The following is a 24,809-nucleotide window of genomic DNA, read 5'->3' on the forward strand; positions in this document are numbered from 1 at the left end:
TGTATGAATTTTAAGTCAGCATTCTAATTTCTTTTCTTTTGTTTTTTGCATATGGACTCCCAGTTGTTCCACAATATTTGGTATTCTTTTCTCATTGAATAAACTCTATACCTCTTGAAAAAAATTGGTTGGACTCTTTTGTGAGGATGTATTTCTGGATTATCTATTCTATTCTATTGATATATTCCTGACCCTTCCACAATACCAGCCAGTCTTGATAACTAACTGAAGCTAAGATCATCTTGAATACTCTACCTAAAGCCCCTTGGATTATGAGTTTGTTTATTCTCTATGTAACAGATTGGCACACTCCCTGCCTCTGAGCTCTGAGCAGTCTTTAATCTTTCCAGATGATTCTTTCTTTAACTTTGAGTGGCTTTCCTTTGCATGTGTTGATCCATCATCTGTTGAACAATTGTGGGGGATTCTCCTCCAAGATCCAGTGTCCTTTGTCTACACAGCTCTCTTATCTTCAACACTCCTTCTTGCAAAATCGAGCTACCCCTGGTTTCACAGGGCTCCCAACTCTCTTTCTTTATCTCAAAGATTCTTCTAGGCTTCACTTGGGTTTTCCCTTTTGCCACTGCAGCCTAAAAGCTCCCTTGAGACAGGAAGAAGTTGGGGCACTTACAATCAAAAATAATTTAAGAAAACCACACCTCATATACACAATTTATGGTTTCTTTTAGTTCATTTAATTATTTAAACAGTACAATAGAGCAGTCTTTAGAAGATATCCACTGTCATCCATTTGAGAAAATGATTACAGAACTGGACAAATACTGAAGGCTTGTATAGATAAAATATAAATCTCAACTTCCCTATATGGTTGTGTTAGTAAGGGTAATAATAGAGACAAATCCAAAATATGATTATACATACACACACACACACACACACACACACATACATACACACATATCTGTCTCTCTCTATACAGAGAAATACAGAGAGATTTTAAGGAATTGGCTTATGTGATGGTTGGGACTGGTAAGGCAGAAATCCGTGAGTCAGGCTGGCACTGCAGGAGATGTTACTGCAGTCTTGAGTACAAAAGTGGGAAACAGAGGTAGAATTTCTATATTTGCGTCTAGAAGCATAGTTCTTTTGTCTTCAGGGACTTCAGTATTTACCTCATTTTTCCCCTCATCTCCTAGGGAAACTGCCCTCGGTTGCCTGATGTCAGTGTTTTGAAAACTATCCTTTCTTATATCTTATCTTTGTTTCTGTTTCATTCTGTTCTTCTTTTAGTGGGAAGTTAAATCCAGTCTCTATTACTCCATATTAGTTGGAAGCAGAAAAAGGTCTTCAGCATACTTACGGTGAGTTCTGCAACTAGCCTTTCTATTCTTTTACATTATTAATCTTTTGTAAGCCTCTTAAGTTGCACAGAAAATGAGACATATTTTTCTTAAAAATATGTCAATAATAAAATCACTTCTTCCCCTATGACTATTCTCACCCTGGCTTAATCATTGTTCTCTCCCAAATGTATCATAATAAACACCCCTCAGGACTCTCTATTTCCAAATCTTAGTATCCTACTGTCTGTCATTTGCACAGCAGTCATAAATGTCATTTAACCAAAAATCATCATCTCTTCCAGTTCCTAAGGACGTTTCATGCTCTAACCTCCTTTGACTTTGATGTTCTTCAACACAATCATCCTATTGTCACTTAGGGACCATTGCATGGACAGTTTTCTCTCCTGGAAACAGTCGTCACCAAGATAGATCCACAGTCCACTCACTCAACTTCTCAATGTTTATTTAAATATCACTCTTACAGAAGCCTCCTTGACAACAGTAATTAACATTTAAACCCCATCCTGGTTTCTTCCTCTTTCTATTTTCATATTGCTCAATAAATGTTGGCAATCATACTATACAGCAAACAGGCTACATGTGAGAACACGTACGAATGACATGTCATTTGGACTGGAAACTAGATACGGGTAAATATCTGAAGTATGAGCAGGAATTAGTCATCTGTTTGTGACATACTTTGGTTTTAAAATAATAAATCATTTTCTTTATTTCTATGCTTATCATGCATTGATTTTTGTTTATCCCATAGAGGTAACATTAAACAATGCTGGTTATAGTATACATAGATTAATATATAATTTATTGTTAGCATATCCTACAGTGAATTTTAAGTAGAATAATTGCACACATTCTCCAGGTTCTAAGTAAGGCATTTTTCACCTCTTTGTTCCTCAAACTGTAGATCATGGGATTTAGCATGGGTATTACTAAAGTATAAAATAAAGAGGCCATCTTATCAGTATCAAATGAATCACTGGATTTGGGCATCACATACATAAAGAATAGAGTACCATAGAATATGACTATCACTGTCAGGTGAGACCCACAGGTGGAGATAGACTTGAACCTGCCTTCTTCAGAGTTCATCTTGAGGATGGCGACCAGGATCAAAGTATAGGACACAAGGACTATCAGAAGAGATGAAACCAAATTAAAAGCTGAAAAGATCAGAATTATCAACTTAATCTCCAGTGTATCTGAGCAGAGCAAAGAGATCAGTGGCTGAGTGTCGCAGTAGAAGTGCCTAATGACATTATAACCACAAAATGATGAAGTAAAACTTTTTATGATTGTCAGCAAAGACAAAAAGACACTGTAGAGATAGAGGATTGCCACGAGTGCCTGACATAATCTTTGGGACATGATGACTGTGTAGAGCAGGGGGTTACAGATGGCCACATAGCGGTCATAGGCCATTGCAGACAGAATGAAAAGTTCACTGATGATAAACACACCGAAGACAGTCACCTGGGCAGCACACCAGCTATAAGAGATTGCATGGTCATCTACAGCCAAGTCGACTAGCAATTTGGGTCCCACAGCTGTTGAATAACCAAGATCAGTGAAAGCCAGGTATCTAAGGAAAAAGTACATGGGTGTTTGCAGCCTGGAGTCCACCTTGGTGAGGATGATCAAGCCCAGATTACCCACCACTGAGACCATGTATACAATGAGGAAGAGTCCAAATAATGGAGCCTGCAGCTCAGGGAGGTCCGTGATTCCTATTAGGATGAATTCATTCAACACTGTCAGATTGCGTTTGTGCATCCAGGCCATTTGGGAAACATATACTGGAAATGAATATAAAAATAATTGTTAACTTTCATGAGATACATCTGAGATTATCATTGTAATAATTGATTTAAGTCTTACATCTTTTATTTATGGCTTGATGATTTAATTGGCTAGCCCAACACATGGCAGCTTATTCGCTCTCTCTTGCAGCTCACCTAAGCTGTTGACAGGTTTCTTAGATATGACACCAAAAGCACAAACAGCAAAAGTGAACATAGATACACTGGACTTAATCAACATTAAAACAAAACAAAACAAAACTTTGTGCAGCAAAGGAGATTCTCAAAGAATTAAAAATGTGATTCACACAATAGAAAAAGATTGCAAATCATATATTTGATGAGGATCTAGTACACAGAGTATAGAAAGGACTTCTATAACTCAACAACAAAAAGACTTAACGACCCAAATTTGAAAACAGGCAAAGACCTTAAATAGAAATTTCTCACAGAAGATATACAAATGGACAATAAGCACATGAAAAGATATTCAACACTATTAGTCATTAGGGAAATGCAAATCAAAGCCACAATGAGATATCACTTCATACTACCCGTCCCCACCATGACTATTTAAAAAGAAAAAGTTAGAATTGCAAATGCTGACAAGGGTGTGGAGAGATCAGAACCTTTATCCATCGTTTTGGGGGAATGTAAAATAGTGTAGCCACTATGAAAATAATTTGGCAGTCACTCTATGAATTAACCATAGATTTGCCATTGTGACCCAGCAATTCCACTCCTAGATATATGCCTCAAAGTTCTGACAACCACAGACGCTCCTACAAAATCATGTACATAAACGTTCATTGCAACATTTTTCATAATAGTCAAATAGTCAAAAAAGTCAACATTTTTCATAATAGTCAAAAATAGTCAAAGTAGTCAAAAGTCATAATAGTCAATAGAAGCCACATAGGTGTCCATCTAGTAATGAATAAGTGTGATGCATCCATACAATGGAATATTAATAAACCATAAACAGGAAGAGATACTGATACATGCTGCACCATCCATGAGCCTTTGAAGCGCTGTGCTAAGTGAAGGAAGCCAAGTATAAACAGCTACATGTTGTACATATTGCACGTATCCATCCCATGTAATACCCAGAACAGACAAATCCACAGAGACAGAAAGCAGGTTATTGTGGCTTGTTCAGGAACACTGAATTAATTATCAAGAGACAATCCATTTGGGGACCAATTTCAGTGGATATAAAATTATATATATTTTTATGTACGAATCTCAACTGGCTGAATAAATGAGGTTATGAAGTGTGTCCTTTTCTAAATCCATGCTAATAAGTACCAGTCTCCTTGTATGTGAGAAAAGTTTTGAGATATTTTTCTCACCATTCTTGGAGTTCTATGTAAAGCACTAAATGAAAAAAAATTCTACTCATATTATTTTATATGATTAGTGAAGATGATCTGGTTCTGAGCTTTTAAATCTTTTCTTTTTCTCTCAAGATTCTTGAAACATGTACAAAATACAATAGGCAAGGCTTAGCATTGGACCATCACTATAAAACTACGCTGAGGAGAGAGATTAGAGAGGTTAAATCATTTCCATCCCTGCCCCGTGCACCAAATACACATTCAACACTAAAATAAGTGACAGTAAATGTATTCTACAATGAGAGATCAAAAATATATATCTAAATTGATATATTTAAACACCAAAGTAATTTTTGAGAAGGAATAAAGGGAGTTTTACTAGGAGCTACTAAAAAGAGAATGGTAAAGACAGTGTAATTTTAGGCAAAATATACATTCCTTTTTTATAATTTTACAAGGACTGTTTTTTGCTTAAATCTGTGTTTGTATAGATTTTAATCTTAGTTCCAATCTCCTTTAGATGTGCATTTTAGTCATTCAAGGGACAATATAATGGCATTTCAAATACTTGTAGGTGGGAGAGAGGAGCAGTCGTACTAATCAGACATTATGGTGTGATGGAGTGACCATGTAGTGAAATAGATGCTTTAATATTTTACTTTGGCCTTCCCTTCAACAACAACAAAACTAGTAACTTTTAAATGACATTGATCCTTTCAATGATATTGGTAAATATGGGAAACACATGGCATATCTGAAATGCTGAAACAAATGCCACTAACTAAAAATGACAATATCATATTTGACCTCTTGATTAAGGATCCAAGTGAAAAAAATAATTATAAAAATCTCAAGGTCTTGTTAGTTTCTTAACAATACTAAGTTCCTTTTTAGAGATATTTCTTGACCAAAGAGTACAAACTTACCACATCAAAGTAAATGCTTAGCTTCCATCAAAAATCATAATAAAGATGTTTACAACATGGTACTGGCCCAGAGAAAAATATATGGGTTTCTTTGCTCCTTTGAGACTCTCCCAGGGGAGAAAAGATATAATTTGTTAATTACACCTGAAGCATTTTAAGTTTTAAACAAGGCCAATGGGATATCTGGAAATTATACAGAGTATATTTATATTCCTATACAAATAAAATTTTGTTAGATAACTTCCCACAGTTTCTCTTAGGTTAAGTCTTTTCTACTGCAGCTCAGAGATCTGGAATCAAACCACTGTGTCTGTAAGACAGGTATTTTAGTTTCTCTTGCAGTCTTTCATTTTCTCCTCTTAATGCAATGGATTTGATGACTTTACGGCTGATGACATGATGGAGAAATATTTGAACAATTCTTGTATTGTTTTAAAAATTCACACGGGGAAATAATACATATGCTTAGCTGCTTCCCCCTTATTTGTGGTGTTTTAAACTTATTACTGAAGTGTAATATACATATTAACAAAAGCATACTTCATAAATAACTTTTTAAAATAGAACTACCATATGATCCAGCAATTCCACTCCTAGGTATATATCTGAAAAAATGAAAACACTAATTTGAAAAGATACATGCATTCTGATTTTCATAACAGTATTATGGAATAGCCAAGATGGAAGCAACTTGCATTTCCATCCACATATGAATGGATAAAAATGGGTATGTGTGTGTATATATATGTGTGTGTGTGTGTGTGTGTGTGTGTGTGTGTATACACAGACATACACACAAACACACACAGTGGAATAATACTTAGCCATTAAAAATGAAAAAATTCCATTTGCATCAAGTCCATGGATGGACTTGGGGGGTATTATGCTAAGTGAAATAAGTCAGACAGAGAAAGACAAATATTTTATGGTATCATTTATATGTAGAATCTAAAAAAAAAAAAACAAACTAGTGAATAAAACAGAAATGAAGCACTCAAAGATAAAATACAAAACAAAAAAAACCCCCAAAAAACAGCTACTCCTATATCCCTTTTATCAACACCAATATTCAGTCTAGATTGGCTTAGTCTTAAATGTATTTCTGTTTGGGTGCATTACTTACATTGAAATTGCTGAGTCATGGGATACTCATTCAGAGCAGCAAATACTGCCAAATGTATTTCCAGAGTAGTTATATCAAAGTGCATTCCTACTAGCAGTGAAAATTGTTGTGATCGCTCAGCATCCTTGTCAAGATTTGATGTTTTCCATTATTTTGTTTCTAGCCCTTCGGGATGAAGGGTACGGGTGTCACTGCGGTTTAAGTTTGTGTTATCTTATGCTGAATGAAATTAAAAACGTGTTCACAAGTTTAATGGTCATTTAGATATTTTCTTTTGAGAAGTGCTTGTTCATGTCCTGTGTCATCTTTTTGTAGTATTTCATGTCAAGTATTTATTGATTTGTGAGAGTTTTTCTTATATTTTACATATGGGCCCTCTGTGAGATACACATGTTTGATTATGTACATCTAATAAAAATATCCTCTCCCAATGAGAGTTTCCCTTCCCACATTATTAATTTTGATGAATAGAATTTCTTAAAACAGTTCAACTAAATTTTTTAAAATTTTATATAGTTATTGCTTTGTGTGTTTTGTTTTAAAATTTGTACATATTCCAATATCACAAAGATTTCTCACTATGTTTTCCTCTAAAGTGTTAATTGTTTACCTTTCATATTTAGATCTTTAATCTAGGCAGAACTGACTCTATAGGGTTTGGCTAGGTGCTCAGATTCTTTTATTTTTTTCTCAAAATAAATATTCAAATTACCTAATAGTATTTATTGGAAAGATAATTCCTTCTCTTTTGGAAAATAGTGATGCCTCTGTTTTAAGTCAGGTAACAATAGGTGTGTGGATCTGTCTCTGGAATCATTTCATTGCTCTGTCTGTCCTCAGGAAAATGTTTCTTTAATTATTAAAGCTTTATAACAGGCCATGGTATCTGGCCATGTAGCTTCTGCAAATTTATTCTCTTTCTTCAAGATTATCTTTGCTATTTTTGGTGTTTTGCCTTTCTGAATAAACTTTACAATAAGCTTCCGAGGTTCTAAAAAGAAGAAAAAAGAAGGGAAGGAGGGAAGGAGGGAAGGAAGGAAGGAAGGGAGGAAGGAAAAGAGGGAAAAAAGGAAAGGAAGGTGGGGCAAGAGAGGGGGGAAGGATTTATGTTGGGATTATATTGAACCTATAAATCAATCTAAAGATAATAGACTTTGTTACAATAATAAGTCCTCCATTCCATGGACAAATGTGTTATCAGTTAAATTTTTTATACCTACTATTGCTGAGGGATTAAATATTTTTTGTAAAATTCATCCCTAAATTAGGTTTCATCTTTTATGGTTTTGTCATTATTTTTATTTCCTGCAATTTTATTTTCTAATTTGTAGTTGGTAGGATATATGAAGTTGATTTTTCTAAATTTATTTTGTATCCAGTAACTTTGCTAAATTCACTTATCATTTTTAATAAATTATGCATTGTTTTTTCACTATATAGTTAACCATAACATATACCAAATTTAGAAAAAATGGCAGTATGTGATTTTCTGTTTTCATATCTCATTTTTTTCTTTATCATCATAAACCAACTACTATGTTCAATGCATACTAAATATTAATGGTGAGACTCAGTATCCTGATCCTGGGACCAATTTCAGGACACAATTTCAGGATCTGAGGGGTCTGCAGGTACCCTGGTTACTCTGAGAAGGGCAGAGGGTAGGGGATTGGAATTTGTTGTCCATACTTGATCCTATTCTTGGCAGGGAGAGGGAAAATGGCCCAGTGGCTTCATTAGTGTTTTAAACCTTCAGAGTAAAAGATGTCCTGTTGGGAGAGAGGGTTGTCCCTGGGTGTGGATGAACAAATGTCCCCTGCAGGACTTGGTCCCCCAACCTTAGGTCACCCAGAGAAGATTATGGGTTTCCTGGGGGGGTCTCTGGACATATTTCCTCAGAGATCAAATCTGAATGATTAGAAGCAGGGCCCTCCTCTCCCACTAGCCAGGGCCAGGTCCTGGGATGTGAAACTGACACTGGCCAGTGGAAGGTTTTACTGCTTAAGTAACTGCTTTGGTCATAGAACGGGGTGGGAGCATTTCTATGAGAAAATTCTTATTGTCCCTCAAGCTTAGCTTCTGGGAAGGATTCAACTGTTTCTCTCCACTTAGCATAGAGTAGACACTAGGATTGAATTTTTGCTAGGTCATGTGTGTTAAAGGAGGACCATTTTTTGGACTTAAATCTGGATTCAAATTTCACTACATAGCCTCATGATACAAGGTATAATCACTGTTTAATCTCTTACATGCCCTCTGCGAATATGTGCCCTGGCAGATGGTTGTGAGCTTCAAATGACATAAAGCATAGAAACTTCTGCCATGTAGAGATGCTTAAAAAAATTGTACATCTTATAATTATATTATTATAAAAATGGAACCAGGTGGACCATTTCAGGAACAAAGAGTATACAGATTTTCTTTTATTTTAAAATTTAAAAAAGGGAATTTTGTTATTGCATTAAATATATAAGAAAATTTAGGGAGATCTGACTTCATCACATTTATTTCCTCCAGCCAATGGGCATAGTATATTGCTGCATTTGTGTCTTCTTTAATAACTCAATAATGTTTCCATAATTCCTAGCAATAATGTCACACAAATCATTCATTAGATTTTGCTTTGAATATTTTACAGATTTTTTTTCTAGTGTGATGAATTGTTTAAAATTTTGTTTTTACCTGTTTCATCTAGTATATAGAAACATAATGAACTTGTGGTATGCTGAACTTGTATCCACCAATCTTGAAAAATTCACCTTTATTTCTAATGTTTTAGCTTGAAAATTCTTTTGGATTTTTAATTAACACAATTATGCTACTTGAAAATAGTTACACTTTTATTTTTGCTTCCCTGAGCATATGCATGTTTACATACCGTAATTTAACAGAAATCTGAAGTACCTGCAGCTACAAAGGAGATAGAGTTAGAGCATCATGAAGGCCGATATTTTTGATGCATTTTTCATTGCTGTATACATGCCCAGCACACAAAACAGTCACTGTTGTCTTCCATGTGTCAGTATGCCAGTATGACGGGCACTAGTTTTTAAATACTGTGTGACACACACACACATGAAATATTTTATTAAAAGACGCAAGCATACCTTTGAAAACAAGATTATTTAATGGTAGATGCAGTAAAAAAGACTTCCCTTCAATTGCAACATAAATATTTGGCAATGTGAGAACAGTGATCTGGACTTCAGTCTCTTGCTCTGAAAGTTGAGGACAAATCAAAGTTGATCAGTACTTGAATATCTGTAAGTTGAAAATGAGAAACATGTTTCTAGTTTGCATTCCTTTCACCCATTACTGCTTTCTCACAGTTCATCACATGTAATAAACAGTTGTCTACAGTCTAATTTGTTTTATATGCATTCTCTATTGAACTTTAAATAGGGAATTTGCACAGATTCTTCCACATCCTATGCAGGGCACCTTTGACCTCTCTGTTCCTCAAACTGTAGATCATAGGATTCAGCATGGGAATTACCAAAGTGAAAAACACAGAGGCTATTTTATCAGAATTGAAGGAGTGACTGGACTTGGGCTGCATGTACATGAAGGAGAGAGTCGCATATAACACAACTACCACTGTCAGGTGAGACCCGCAGGTGGAGAAGGCTTTGAGCCTGCCTTCTGCGGAGTTCATCCTGAGGATGGCCTTAAAGATCAGTATGTAGGACACAAGGACAATCAGAAGAGATGAAACCAAATTAAACACTGAACAGATCAGTATGAACAACTCAATTTCCCGGGTGCTTGAGCACAGCAAACTTAACAAGGGAAGACTGTCACAGTAGAAGTGACTAACGACATTATAGCCACAGAATGATGAAGTAAATATCTTTATGGTGGTTATCAGAGACACAAAGGCACTGTAAAGGTAGGGGACTCCTACCAGCACCCAGCACACGCTTTGGGACATAACTGCACTGTAGAGCAGAGGGTTACAGATGGCCACAGAGCGGTCATAGGCCATTGCCAACAGGACGAAAAGCTCACTGATGATGAACAAGATGAAGAAAGCCAGCTGTGTGGCACACCGATTATAGGGGATTGTGTTTTGATCACTAATAAAATTTACCAACATTTTAGGCCCCACAGTTGTTGAATAACCAAAATCAATGAAAGCCAGGTGTCTGAGGAAGAAGTACATGGGTGTCTGCAGCCTGGAGTCCACCTTGGTGAGGATGACCATGCCCAAGTTGCCCACCACTGAGATCACGTAGATGACGAGGAAGAGCCCAAATAACGGAGCCTGCAGCTCAGGGCGGTCTGTGAGTCCCAAGAGAACGAATTCTTTCAGCACCGTGTGATTGTGTCTGTCCATCCAGGCCATGGAGGAAATTAACTGTGGGAAGAACCATCAGAAGGGACACTGGGTATCAGAAGACATCATCTGTGAAGAGTTTAGTGTTCATAGTCATTCTGTGTAAGATAGATCCCATTATTTTAGACGGAGTGATTTAAAACAAGACTCACCTCCCTCATTGAACCTGGAACCAAATTTAGAGACGGTTACAACCTAAGGTATACAGCAGCCATCTTATTTTTGTGTGTCATGCACTGGTTCTCACCTCAAGGTACATACATTTCCTTTACAGCTCTGTCAACAACATATCCTTAGAGAGGTTTGATCAGAGTGGGAATTCTTATATTTTTTCAAAAAAATTTTTTTTTCATTTAAAACACAAGATTGGTTACAACGTATCAATTTTAGAAAGAATTATAATGAAAAGTAATAACCCTCTGCTTCCTGACCTTACAATTTAGCCCCAGTCTCCAAAAATTGTTATTAAATTCATTTAATAGACTTTGATTTACTTCTCCTCATTATAACTCCACATAGACAAATGGTATTTTCATTGCACTATCCATTTGATGTTTTAAATTGTACTCTCATTCAACCATGCTTTCATGAGTTTTAAATATTGTTTAGTGATGTTTATACTTATAGAAAATAATGTAGCAAATTTTCAGTAGTCCCCAATATGCCCACTCTACTGCACATAAATAACTTTTATTTCTTCAAGAAATGTGTATCTGAAACTTCAGCAAATGTATGCTGATTTTTGAAGTTTCTGAGTTTTTCCTATATTGCATACCAAGTAAACCCTGCATCTATAATTTATTCAATCTGGGAAAGAACAACGGATAAGTACGCCCACATTTGCTTTGACCTTAGCCCAATATCTCTGAAATGATGGATTTAATATTGTAGTTGTTATATTTTTCTAACACAATTTAAGACAAGTAAAAATTAAAACCATCTAGTAAACTACTATGGATATACTTATCCAACAGAAAGAAACATCTCTGTGAAGTAGAGAATGCTCTCTCAAATGCCTCAGGGGCTGGCAAAGGATATCACACTGCGTGAAGGATAAGGATGAAAAATAAAGACAGGCGTACGGAATAAGAGGAACTAGATATTGCGTGATTCATTTGAAGTAATTTAATTTTGTTTAAATTTACATGGACAGGACAAGATTATACTGTATAGCACAGGGAAATATATACAAGATCTTGTGGTAGCTTACAGTGAAAAAAAATGTGACAATAAATATATGTATGTTCATGTATAATGGAATTTGACACAACATTGTAAAATGACTATAACTCAATAAAAAATGTTAAAAAAGGAAATCATACTGTTTAAATAAAAACAATAAAATTAAGAATAAAAGGGGAATTTCATAACTGATAAAATATTTATAAAAAGTAAACTGAACTACTTGTAAAAGGAGACAAATTAAAACTTTATTGAGAAACATGACAAAAGAAATGAATTCAAGATTAATTTGGAAGATTAAATCTGCCTCAGACAAGTTACTTTCACAGACACAAAAAGGAAAAATAAACATTCACTAGCAGCAACCAAACAAGGAAAATGGCAAAGTCAATGCCTTTAGCTACAAAAAATTACACCCAAAGAAAGCAAGTTTCCCACGGCTTCTTCAGTGTGGCAAACCTCTTCATCCAAACATTTGCCGTATTTTACAAATCCTTGGAGTTCTTCTGAAACTGAGCTGAGTTGATGTTTTTATCTGATCCTCCCCTCATCATCCCCACCCAAGCACTAGCTGGAAAGAAACAAGGAGACTGATCAACAAGGCTGACTCTTTTCTGATGGAAGCACACACTTCAGAGTTGCATCAGGACTTGGGGGATGGATCTGAAGCCCACGGATGTCCTCTCGTGCAAATGCAAACACCCAATCTCAATTAAGCTTTCTAGAAATCTTTGCAAATAGCCTCAACTGAGATGCATGGTTGGTCAAACTCAGAATACTGTATTCCCATGCAAAGGAAGGAGAGAAAGAACCAGAAAGAATAAAAGAAAGAAGAATCTTGAATAGCTCTAACGTACGTCAGGCTCACCAATCTTTCAATTAGCATCCTCAAAAATATGTACATATATTATTTTAAAACTTTTTAAAAAAGACAAACACCCATACTTCTCTCATCCAACCCAGCTAATAAGGCTACAAGTCCTTCCTTATATATGTTTTCACCCCCTATTGTGTAAAAGACTTTGCATTTTCTCAATAAAGGACCACTAACTACAATTAGGTGGCGTTAGTGAAGGATGTAAAATCAATATAAATCTTTTCTAATTGCAACTTTGGAATTTGACCAACTGTGCTGCTTAGCAAGTCCTAGTTAGAAAACACCAAATTTTTGTAACTTAAGATGCTCAGTGTTATACTCAGTGTCATCCCCTAAACTGCTATTATGTGGCTCGTCATAATCCTTGAAGATTTTTTAAAGCTAGATTCTCAAATGCGTGGGTGAAATTCTAAGAGCTGAGTAACTGTTGGTGTTTCATCTGTGCCACATAACGGACCTTTGGAGAGATATGGGAAGGTCTCCTGCTCTCCTCTTCCCATCCTTCAAAACACATTTTTTCCTACTCACTTGTGATATGCACAATTCGTAATACAAAAAAGATCGAGAAGAAAATGTCCCTTAATGCATCTAAGTACATTATGAGCAAGAAAAGGCAGTATCGTGGGCTAGATTATGAAGTGTCTAAGGAGTGGTGAGTTCACCAATGCTAAGAGTGCAATGCATGCACTAGATTAATGATTCTTCCAAAGACTGATCTCCCTTGACCATTTAATGCCATTGATTTTAGACTCAGTTTTGTGCCCACTGTCAGTATATAGGCTATACTCCCAAGCCTTTAGCCTCACTATTCATATAAAAATAAATTTATGTAAAGATAGTAGGGCAAAGACATCTCTCATGGTGGTGTGGTGGAGATATTAGCCCCAGTCAAAAATCTATTTTGTATTATTTTTGGCTTTGCCATCAACTTACAGTTACAAATATCACTGTAGCAGACACATCTGTCTCCCATCACTTGTCATTTTGAGTCACCCGTGACTTGGCTTGCAGCCATGCTAGATTATTTTCTGGTGTGCTGGTAGCATCCCATCTCAAGGGTTTGACCTCTTTTCCTGAAGGCAAGGTATCTTGAGATCTTGCTTAGACCACAGGCTAGGCAGTTTGGGAAGTACCTGAGATTTAATGTGTTGAGGAGCAATAACCAACCAATAAGGGACAGGATTCAATGGATAAATATCCAAGCCTTTCTAATCTTCTTCTGGATAATTCCTAAAAGAGTTCTGAGGGACACTGCAACATATTAAGTGATTGAAACTTAGTTGAGTACAGCAGTAATTTATTCTTTACTGCACACTTATTACCCTTCTCAGTCTCACACTCCCTGTTTCTCTCATTTTTGCTTCCTAGAATCATCTATCAAATTAACATAATATACTCAGCTCCTGACCTCAGAATCTTCTCTTGGGGAAATCTGCAGTCTGACAATTATAGGGTATTAGCAAAAAAAAAAAAAAAAAAAAAAAAAAAAAAAGCCATAAATATCTAGAACACAAATGAAACTCTATGGATGCATGACAATAAGAGATAATGATAACATCCTATTACTGAATAACTGAAAGCCTGAACAGAAACTATAATATCTGAGGCATTGACTCTTAGACACAAAAACTCTGACCTGATGATCAGCATCTTTGCTTAGACAACATTCAAGAGTTTTCAGGAAGTGACTACTCCCCCTTCAGAATGTCTATGATCTAGAATTGCAGTATAAATATAGAAGTAATGACACATAGAAATGAGGTCCCTTATTATCTTCAAAGAACATCAATAATAGTGGTCAAGAAACCACAGTTATGAAAAGAGTTTATTAATATTCATGGTACAGAGTACTGAGACTGGCATTGGTGACTAAAACTCATATCTATAATTTAAAATTGAAGACCAGGGTCAAGAACTGTCACTGGAGCTAATCTAGTAATTAGGATAATCAGTGCCATCTACTCACCTAAAACAAGGAATGCCTTCTTGTTCCCCGATGTGATTGTTAGTCTGACTGCAGTCAGAAGAATTTATGTGTCTGTCCCCTTTGAGATACTCCCCTGGGAACTTGATGCAATTCCTTGGTTATTCCCAAAGCATCTGAGAATGGAAACGATGCTACTGATCTTTGTTAATTATTCAAGGTATTTTTGATCTCCCTACAAAAGAAACATCTTTTATGTACAATTCACCTGCTTTCTTTTTGTTATTATTTTTACTGCTCTCACTCAAATACCTGGATTCAAGTTTATTAATTGTTGAATACATGCATTCATCACCCATAAATTACCTAAACATCCAGTATTTTCCACAAAAGCTTCTTCCCAAGTTTTTGTCTGAGGATAAAGACAAAACTCTTTAAACATGTCCTGTAGTGTTTTGAAAGACTCAGAAGGAATGAAAATTATGAATATGCATGTAAGTCTTATTTCATTCTTAATTAAAAGGACTAAACTGAGTTACTGATACCCTCCTTCCTTATCCCATAACTGTCATGAGTCCTGACTTCCTGTCACCACTTCAGTTCCCATCCCCCACACAGGTACCTCCTCTACAAAGGTTGATGTATGTCCTTAAAAAAGAATACAGACTTATAAAGTAAATATAATGTATATTTTCATGTACACTCATGATGTTTTATAACTCACTTTGATACCTGAAGTTTCCCACTCAACTCTGTTTTTGAAGCACATTATTTTTACTACGTAAACACCAGTACTTTGTGGTCTTCTTTTTCATAAAATTACTATAATCTGGACTATCATCTGGATCTCCCTCCATTCAATATATGTTTGTTCCCATAGTAATAGGCATTCAGTTAGTTACTAACTCTTGACTTCTACATGTATCACCATAATTAACAAGTTTGTGTGTGTGGTCCCCACTGATTCATGAGTTAACATTTGTGTGATCTATCTCCTTGAGAGGGTCGGGTTCCTGATATGAGAAAAAATAAGTAACATTAATTTATTTAAGTAAATATGGATATATTTTAATATTTCTTTTATCAATATATAAATTCTATCATCTAGCCACAAGATGTTCATACTCTGGACATCCAACTTATGAATATGTACTATTTTTACATATGACAGGGATTGCAATAAATAATTAAATCAGACTTAACTTTATAGAGCTAAAATTGTTTTACTTATCTTAGTACAATATTTCTTAAAAATAATCCAAATATTTTTCTGAACTTGAAATGGAATGATGTACTACAGTGCAATCCATGTCAATGAGAAAGTTTAGAGATAACAGAGACAGATAAGCATATAATTTTATTATAGTTTTAATATTCAATTGTCTGTAAAAGTGATAAGATTAACAATTTTGGATAATGCTGATGGAATAGTTATTGAAGTGACCCCAGAAACTGACACACATACCCTGTAGCAGAGGTGGGCTGGATAATTGTGAAATCTTTTTGTTTTTCTTTTGACTCCTTCCACCTATATCTCCAGTTTTCAGTTCAATCTACTTCTTTTTTGAACAATTTCTTTGAATGGACTTTTTCATTTCCATAGAGTTGTCTTGTAGAAATATCCCTTTGGAAAACAAGGATGGCAAGTGTGACCTATGACAATGAAGACAAATGAAAATAATTCTTATGGACTTAGGGGAAGGACATTAGAAATAGACTCATCTGGAAATAGACAGTTTACAAAGTGATTTTTTAAAAAATCATTAGTAACCTCTTCTGACCACGAAATAAGAAAATCTCCTTTGGATGCCTTAAAATTTCACTATTTCGCATTTGAATTAAAAAAAATCTGAATTGTGCCAATTTCTATTATCTTTTTGGTAATTGATGTAGTTGAAATTTTTTTTTTCCTAAACGAGCATGTTTTAAGATGTACATAAAAATGGAGATATGTGCTCACAGCCCTTCAAAACAAAAAGACTTGCTGTGAAAATAGCAGGGTCTTTTTCAGTAAGGTTTTGGATTTAAAGTGTAAAATGGCAGTGATTAGTCTGAATTTGGGAAGCTGAATGGTTTTTCTTATTTTCGTGACCTTGAAAGGATTCATTGTGCGCTACCCAGGATGAACACATTTACAGTGCCTTCTGCCTAGGGTATCCCTACATTACAGAGTTGGGCCCAAGCTATTTGCTGCCTGTGCTGCAGCTACAGAGAGAGAGGCCCCTGTGGTTGCTGTTCCAGTTCTTTCGTAACATTCACAGGTGCTCTCAAACCTCGCTTCATGACTGTGCCTCCCATCTCCTATATCCCCTAACCACCACCAAGGTTTTGCTGTCACTGTTTGGACACAAAGGCCATGGAATTGCTTGAGCACTCAGGTAGACATAACCTGAAAGTATGGGTGACTTAATGTCCCAGAGCACGGGCTGTGAATAATTGGAGATGAGAGCTGGCAGATAAATCCTTTTTCCCATCTTACTTCATTGAAAGCCGGTGCTTGGATGATGGGCCTGCGTGGTTGGTTTGTTGCAGAAACTCAGCCTCCATACCCCGATTACCAAATTGAGACTCGAGAACAGTTTTGGAGGAAGCAGAAAAGACAGCTTTATTTCTTTGCCAGGTTAAAGAGATCATAATGGCCTAATGCCTCCAAAGTGTGAGCCCCCTGGGGAGAGAATTTAGGGGTTTTTTAAAAAAGTCCACAGGGCAGTGCTGGTTTCCATAGAGATCACATACAGGGTAACACATTGTTGCAATGTTGTTCTTGTTTTTGTAGATGCAGCGGTCCCCTTCCTTTGGCTAGGCATGCTATCTCTGGTCTTAGGAATCAATGACCCATGTCTCCTAATTTTCCTGGGCCTAGAACAGAGAGGGTTTAGGAAGGGGGCCTATGGAAAAGTGCTCCAAATAAAACCTTGTGCAGTTTAAAGTCAGGTAGATGTATATGTCTAGTATTGAGGCAGGCTGAGACCTGGGGCCTGTTGCTGCAGCCCTTGTACAGGCTGGGACCTGCACCTCGAATAACAAAATACAAAGAAACCACAAGGGACCAAAAGTAACTGCACGCATACGTGGTTAGGGCTAGTTGTGAACAAAAAGATACAAAAAGCATAAACCCGACTGCCATTTCTGAGGTGGCAAGAGCAGAAGCAGGGCGCGGCACATGATCCACACATGCAGCGCCACCAGGGGGCTGGGCAGACCACCCAAGCCCTCCTCCAGCCCAGCCCCAGTTGGCGACAGCATGAGAAAAGCCATCCAAACTGTTATACAACTAGCACTTACAAATGCCACGTGGTCGCCGACGACAAGCTGAGTTGTTTCACCATTTCTGATAAATGGGTAACAAATGGTATGTGAGTGCATGTATATGTGTGTAACCAAATACTTTGAACCAAACATTTTTCTTTATCCTTCCTTTAAAGAGTGCTTTGTGTACAGTTTGTTTAGAACAGATTTTGTAGCTAAGTAATGTAGAAAGAGTATATAGCGTATGCTTTTGTGAAACCATCATTGAGGACTAGTGAATGAGACAGGTACAAGATTTCAGATTGCCCATCACAAAGTATGCCAGTATAGATGAAGATGTTATAGACAGAATGATGCACTCTGGCCACCCTGCCAAAGATGCCTATGTCTGAACCCCAGGACCTGTGAATATGTTGCCATGGAACATGAAATAAAGAGATTTCCTGATGTGATAAGTTAAGAACCTAGAGATGGGGTGGCTATCTTGGATAGTAGTGTTTTGTCTGTATAAACAGAGCTTTGGCACATAATGACTGTTGTTTATTTTATTTTTTTTGAAATGAGTACTTTTGAGAATTGGTGTCATCTTGAGAACAATGACTTTTTTGTGTGTTAGTTAGTAAGATTATTTTATTCCGAACTGCACTGAATAAAAATGCTCAAAGAAGTGTTCACTGGCATGATATCACAACAAAGGTAATTACCTCTACACAATGTTTAATATGAGAAAATGATAGGAAAAATAATTATATGTCGTATTTGGATAAATATCAACATTTTGCTTTGTGTACGTGGACTAGGTGTGGGGATGAAAGAGTAGAATTCCATTTTATATGTTTTTTTTTTCTGTCTTTTTTGTCACATGTTCCATTTTAATGTATATCTAAGCATTTTATGTTTAGCTTTTATTTTCCCCTAAAGGTTTTTTCCCCTTTGGTATAAATTTATTTTAAGTGCAAGATAACAATTGGTCCAAAAAAGCTGATAAACTGATGGGTAAAATGCTGCAAAATATTATAAAACTTTTAGTAGTTGAAGAAAATATATCTGTGACAAGGAAGATGACCTCCCTGACTCTCGACAACCATCTAAGGAATCGTCCCTGCAGGTATATCTTCACTATAGGTTATAAGACTTTCTCTTCCATGTTTAAAAACTCTTAAAACCCTTTAAAAACTTATATTTTATCTTACATTTTACATTAATGTGTTTATTTTCAAATAATTGAAATTTAGTACTCATAGTAGTGTATTTTCTTTGGTCATTTAATGCATTTTTCTAAAGGGAAAATTTGATATTTAAAATTGGGATAAAAAGGATTAAGGTTTTTTCCTTTAAATTTAATGGAATTTTAAACTATTGACTGCCTCATCACTTTGCAGCATTTTTTAGGACTAAATAAAACCCTTAAATGAAGATAGCTGTAGTTTTAAATTTATACTATTTTGAGTGAATGACATGGGTTATCCAGGAATCTCTTCAATGCATCCTTCACATCCTTGTTCCTTAGGCTGTAAATGAGGGGGTTCAGCATTGGAATCACTAGCATGTAGAAGTCGGAGGCCATTTTATTAGTATCCAATGAGTGGTTGGTGCTTGGCTGCAGATACATGAAGAGGAGAGTCCCATAAAACACAGTGACAGCCATCATGTGGGAAGCACAGGTGGAAAAGGCTTTCCATCGCCCCTCTGACGAACGCATCCTCAAAATGGCCAGGGCAATGTTGAAGTATGATGTGAGAACAATAATTATAGAGAAAAACAAGTTGGTCCCTGAAAAGGTAAACACTGCTGTTTCTGGATTGTAGGTCTCAGAGCAGGACAATGCTAACAAGGGGACGTTATCACAGTAAAAATGATTGATCACATTGGAGGAGCAGTAGGACACAGAGAACACACAGGAGGAGACAGTCAGCGCGGTGGTCAGGCTATAGAGGTACGTGAGGGAGGCCAGCAGAGGCAGGTCTGCGGGGAGACCACCACGGTGTAGAGCAGGGGGTTGCAAATCGCCACGTAGCGGTCGTAAGCCATGGCAGCCAGCATGAAAATCTCAGCCATGATAAAAACTAAGAACCCACCCAGTTGGGCTGCACATCCATAGTAAGATATGGTTTTCTTTGTAGCCAAGAAGTTCACCAGCATTTTAGGGGCAATGACGGTAGAATTGCCAAGATTGATGATGGCCAAGTGCCGGAGGAAAAAGTACATGGGGGTTTGAAGCTGGGCGTCAACATTAGTAAGAGTGATGATGCCCACGTTTCCTGCCACGGTCAGCCCGTAGATGACCAGGAACACGCAGAAAAGCGGGATCTGGAGCCCCGGACGGTCTGAGACTCCCATTAGCATGAATTCTGTCACTTGAGTGAGATTCCCGGGAGCCATTTATTTTGTTGCTTTCCTCTTATAATGGAGAAAATGGAAAGAATTTAATGGACAATAAAATACTATTTAGATGACAGATTGTTATTTAATGTTTCATTTAAAATCAGTCTTCTTTGGCTCACCAACACATAAAAGTTTCTGATCTTTCTTAATTGTTTTTCATCTCATCTTTTTATAAAATTTAGGGATACCAACTCTCAAGAAATGCATTTTGGATCTTAGAATTGCTTGACCAAGCTCTTAATGCATTTATTCACATTGTATATAGTTTATGTTGGATGACTATATATTAATTTATCATATTATTATATGTAATAATATTTATAATGTTATATTAGCTATATTAATATATATTTCATGGATATATACCAGCATGTATGCCGGGGCCAGCCAGCGAGTCAACAGGTCCTGATGGTGTGGCTGAGAGACTGAGAAAGAAAGAGACAAGACAAAGAGTGGGGTCGAGAGGGACGCACTTCAAGCCTGCAAGACGCTAGGCTAAAAGTCGCCGCCCGCTTTATTTTTCAAGCTACTTATATACTATTTCTACTGTTATCGATCTTTTACATGTCCAGTTGTAAAAGACAAATGTCTCAATCTTCAAGGTTTACAATTTCTAGCAAAACATTTTAACTATAGCTTTTAAGATCCTTATCATTCCGGCCATTAACTAGATCCTGTTTATCTAGATTCCTTAACCTCTCTGAAGCAGAACATCTAAAGAAAAACATCTGGTGGCCATTTAACTTTATTAACTCTCGGGGTGGCGGGACAGGGAATGTCTCTTTGACCTTTCCCAGAGCCCTGCTTTCAGCACTTTAAGGTTTTTAGGCCTTTTCTCTTTGCCCTCAGCCCTCAGGTTGTGAGGTGGCTCCCCCATTTTTATTTTAGGACTAATAAGCTACGGAGAGGTCAAGGAAAGAGTGTTATATTGATAATTTTTTCTTAAAAGTGATTTGGGTAAACATCAGCATTCGTTGAGTTATAAAATCAGACAGACATCGTACCATACAAGGTCCACAACACAAAATGATCAATATTACAACAACAATCACAAAAGCATGTTTTCATCAATCAGTCTTAAACCATCCTATAAATTGATTAAAAAAGGGGTGATTTAGGATGATCCATCGCCTTAACTTGTCTTTGTATGTCTTCAACACCCCGGGATACATTCTCAGATAAATCAGGTATGAACACACAACATCCGGTATGAAACTTTATAATGGCACAAGTTTCTCCTTGTGTAGCAGTAATAATATCCAAAGCCATCCTGTTTTGTATAACAGCTTTTCTCATTTGTTTTTGCTCCTCATTTAAATCTTCAATAGCCCGTTTTACATCTAAGAGGGCCTTTTGAGTAAAATTGGTCAGTGCATCAACTTTAGTCATTATATCTATATTACCCAATGGAGGTATAAATATAGATGCCAAATAATCATACCAATCAAATACAGATCTTCCCCAGCGGGCATGCAAGTTGGGTAAATTAGCTGGGATACTATCAACAGTTTTTACAATTCTTCCTGGAGCCATGACAAAACCAAGTGTACAACGGCCAACCCATCCCACAGGTAACCAAGGCCAAACATTTTTTTCACATAACCATTTAGTGCCATTAGGTGCAGACCATCGTAGGCCAGGGTTATTTCAATCAGAACCGGGCCAACTAAAAGGCTTATTACAATCAAAAGTAACATCCACAATTAGTTTACATAATTTGGGTGCAATTTTTCCCATATACCTCCAGTCCTTGTTGGATAAGTTCATATGATTGTAGCCACATTTTTGTTCCTTTTGTTCCCAGCAAATGTCGGCTGAACTGATTAATTGTCCAGTTTCAGACGTCATCCACATAAATTGGTCCCATATTTGATAAAATTTATCTTGAAAACGAGCGGTTCTGTGACGTCCTCCTTTTTCATTCTTATTAGTAGAATTCAGTTCATGAATGTAAATGTCCATAGCATCCATATTAGTTATATTGACATCAAATATAACCTCACTGTTACAATCAGACTGTGAACACCATGCAAGAGCCGAAACATTTTGGGATTTTAGCATGGAATATATTTCTTTTTGTTGTCTTAAAAAATCGCAAACTGCTGAAAGATCTTTTGTTTGTAAGGGGGCTACCCACCATGGGAGGCTTCCCACTGACAGCGGCATAGCACTACATACCCAACAATCAGATGAATTGTAAAATTCAGCACAGGACTGTGCCCAAGATAAAAAGACGTTCCCTCTTGCTCCTGGGACTGGCATAACAGCGATGGAGCAGGCCAACTACTAAGCCAGGCCAACTACTAAGCACATTAATGATGTTTGTGGATGATCTGTAGTATTAGCAATGTGATTAGCATGTTGGATCAATTGCTGGACTTGTTGTGTCGTCGGTAGAGGTGTCTTGTCCTAAAGCTGCATCTGCTTCATTCCTTTTATCACTGATTTCCTCCGTCGCGCGTACCAGCCTTTCCGGGAGCCAGCGTGGCGCCTTGGCATCCTGTGGAAAAACACAAACATGGCCTCTCCCCATATCAAAACCGGATCAGGGCCAGCCCATACATTAGTAAGAGGATCCTTCCATTTTACCATAGGGCGTCGAGCAGGAACCGCTCCCCACAGTCGTTGTGCCGCAGATTTCCCTTGAATATCGAAAGTTAAAAAATTTAAAACAAATAAAGCATGATTTAGCTGGTTTTGTGGAGAGGAGGGATATAATTCCCCCTTTTTTATTTTAAGTAATTGATGTTTTAGTGTTTGGTGGCTGCGTTCAACAATGCCTTGTCCCTGAGGATTATAAGGAATACCAGTTTTGTGACAAATTTGTAGCCTTGTACAAAAGGTTTGAAACATTTTGCCAGTATAACCTGGACCATTATCAGTTTTAATAATTTTTGGTTGGCCCATAATAGCAAGGCACTTAAGAACATGGGCAATACAATGCTTACTGGCTTCACCCGTTTGTAAAGTGGCATGAAGAAACCCGGAAAATGTATCAATGGTAACATGAACATAAGGGGTATTGTGAAATTTTTTTATATAGGTTACATCCATTTGCCATAGATGATTAGGAAGGAGCCCTCGAGGATTTATGCCATAATGAGGAACAGAAGTAAATTGAGGGCAACGTATGCAAGATTTCACAATTTGGCGAGCAGCTTCACGAGGAATTTTAAATTGTAGACGCAGACTATGACTATTTTGATGATGCAGGGCATGTGACTGTTGAGCCAATTGATAAGCTGTAAGAGAATAAATTTGAGTAGCATCGTCAACTTGAGCATTACCAGAGGCTAAAGGGCCTGGAAGGTTTGTATGAGCTCGAAGATGTCCAAAATAACAGGGATGTTGACGAGATCGCAGGAGCTGCTGTATATCGAAAAACAACTGATTAACGTAAGTATTAACAGTGCCTATAAAAGGGACAGTTTTTAAAATTTGAAGAGCATGAACGATGTATTGACTGTCAGAAAACAAGTTACAAGGTGAATTTTGAACTGCTAACAATGCAGCTTGCACAGCCAGAAGCTCAACCACCTGTGTTGAAGATTGAGAAGTATTCCAGGATATAATTTTATCATCAATTTTATAGGCAGCAATGCCATTAGAGGAACCATCTGTAAAAACATTTACAGCCGACGGAAGAGGAGTAAGAGCTATACATTTTGGAAAAAGAAAAGGATGCATTTTTGTAAATTGAATAAGTTTATTAGCAGGGTAATGAGTAGTAAGTCTTCCCGGAAAATGAGTCAGAGCAATAGCCCAAGAGTCATTAAATTGTTTTAACCATGTCTGTTGCTCAGTAGTATATGGTAGACAAATACATGCAGGTTCACGTCCTAGATAAAGAACAGAGGTACGACGTCCTTCTGCTATAAGGGAACAAATTAAGTCAGGATATGGAGCCAAAGCCTTAGAAGGGGAAGTATGTATATGTATCCAAAACATTGGTGCATTTTGATATAAGACCCCCATAGGCATATGGGCTGTAGGTAAGATAAGTAACCCCCATTTTTTAGTATAGTCACAATAGGAAATTTGTTGTTGTTTAATAGCATTTTCAACCAAATGTAATGTTTCACAAGCTTTTTCTGTAAGTTGTCGAGGGGATCGTGGGTCAGAATTACCTTTTAATATATCAAACAAAGGTTTTAATATTCCAGTAGTTAATTTTAAATAAGAATGTATCCAATTTATATCTCCCAATAATTTTTGAAAATCATTAAGTGTGAGCAATGAATCCGTCCGTAGTTGAATTTTTTGAGTCTGAAATGTATGTTTATGCAAACGAAACCCCAGGTAAGCATAGGGACAATAACGTTGAATTTTTTTGTCTGCTATCTGTAAAC

General features: G+C 36.7%; 3 protein-coding genes across 3 annotated transcripts; all 3 read right to left on the bottom strand.

Annotated features, from left to right (window-relative positions):
• Positions 1-2,132: 2,132 nt before the first annotated feature.
• On the bottom strand, positions 2,133-3,104 carry LOC105081041 (olfactory receptor 8K3-like). Its single transcript, XM_010970162.2, has one exon. It carries the CDS (start codon positions 3,102-3,104, stop codon positions 2,133-2,135), a length of 972 nt encoding a protein of 323 aa, XP_010968464.2.
• A 6,797-nt stretch (positions 3,105-9,901) lies between these two features.
• LOC141578839 (olfactory receptor 8K3-like) lies at positions 9,902-10,852 on the bottom strand. Its single transcript, XM_074372001.1, has one exon. It carries the CDS (start codon positions 10,850-10,852, stop codon positions 9,902-9,904), a length of 951 nt encoding a protein of 316 aa, XP_074228102.1.
• An 8,114-nt stretch (positions 10,853-18,966) lies between these two features.
• On the bottom strand, positions 18,967-22,818 carry LOC105081011 (olfactory receptor 8J2-like). Its single transcript, XM_010970133.3, is given in 2 exon segments — positions 18,967-20,040; positions 20,043-22,818. Coding segments are annotated over 2 exon segments (945 nt in total). The 5' UTR covers positions 20,458-22,818; the 3' UTR covers positions 18,967-19,510.
• Positions 22,819-24,809: the final 1,991 nt, after the last annotated feature.

This window comes from Camelus bactrianus, chromosome 10 (assembly GCF_048773025.1).
Source record: "Camelus bactrianus isolate YW-2024 breed Bactrian camel chromosome 10, ASM4877302v1, whole genome shotgun sequence".
NCBI lineage: Eukaryota > Metazoa > Chordata > Mammalia > Artiodactyla > Camelidae > Camelus > Camelus bactrianus.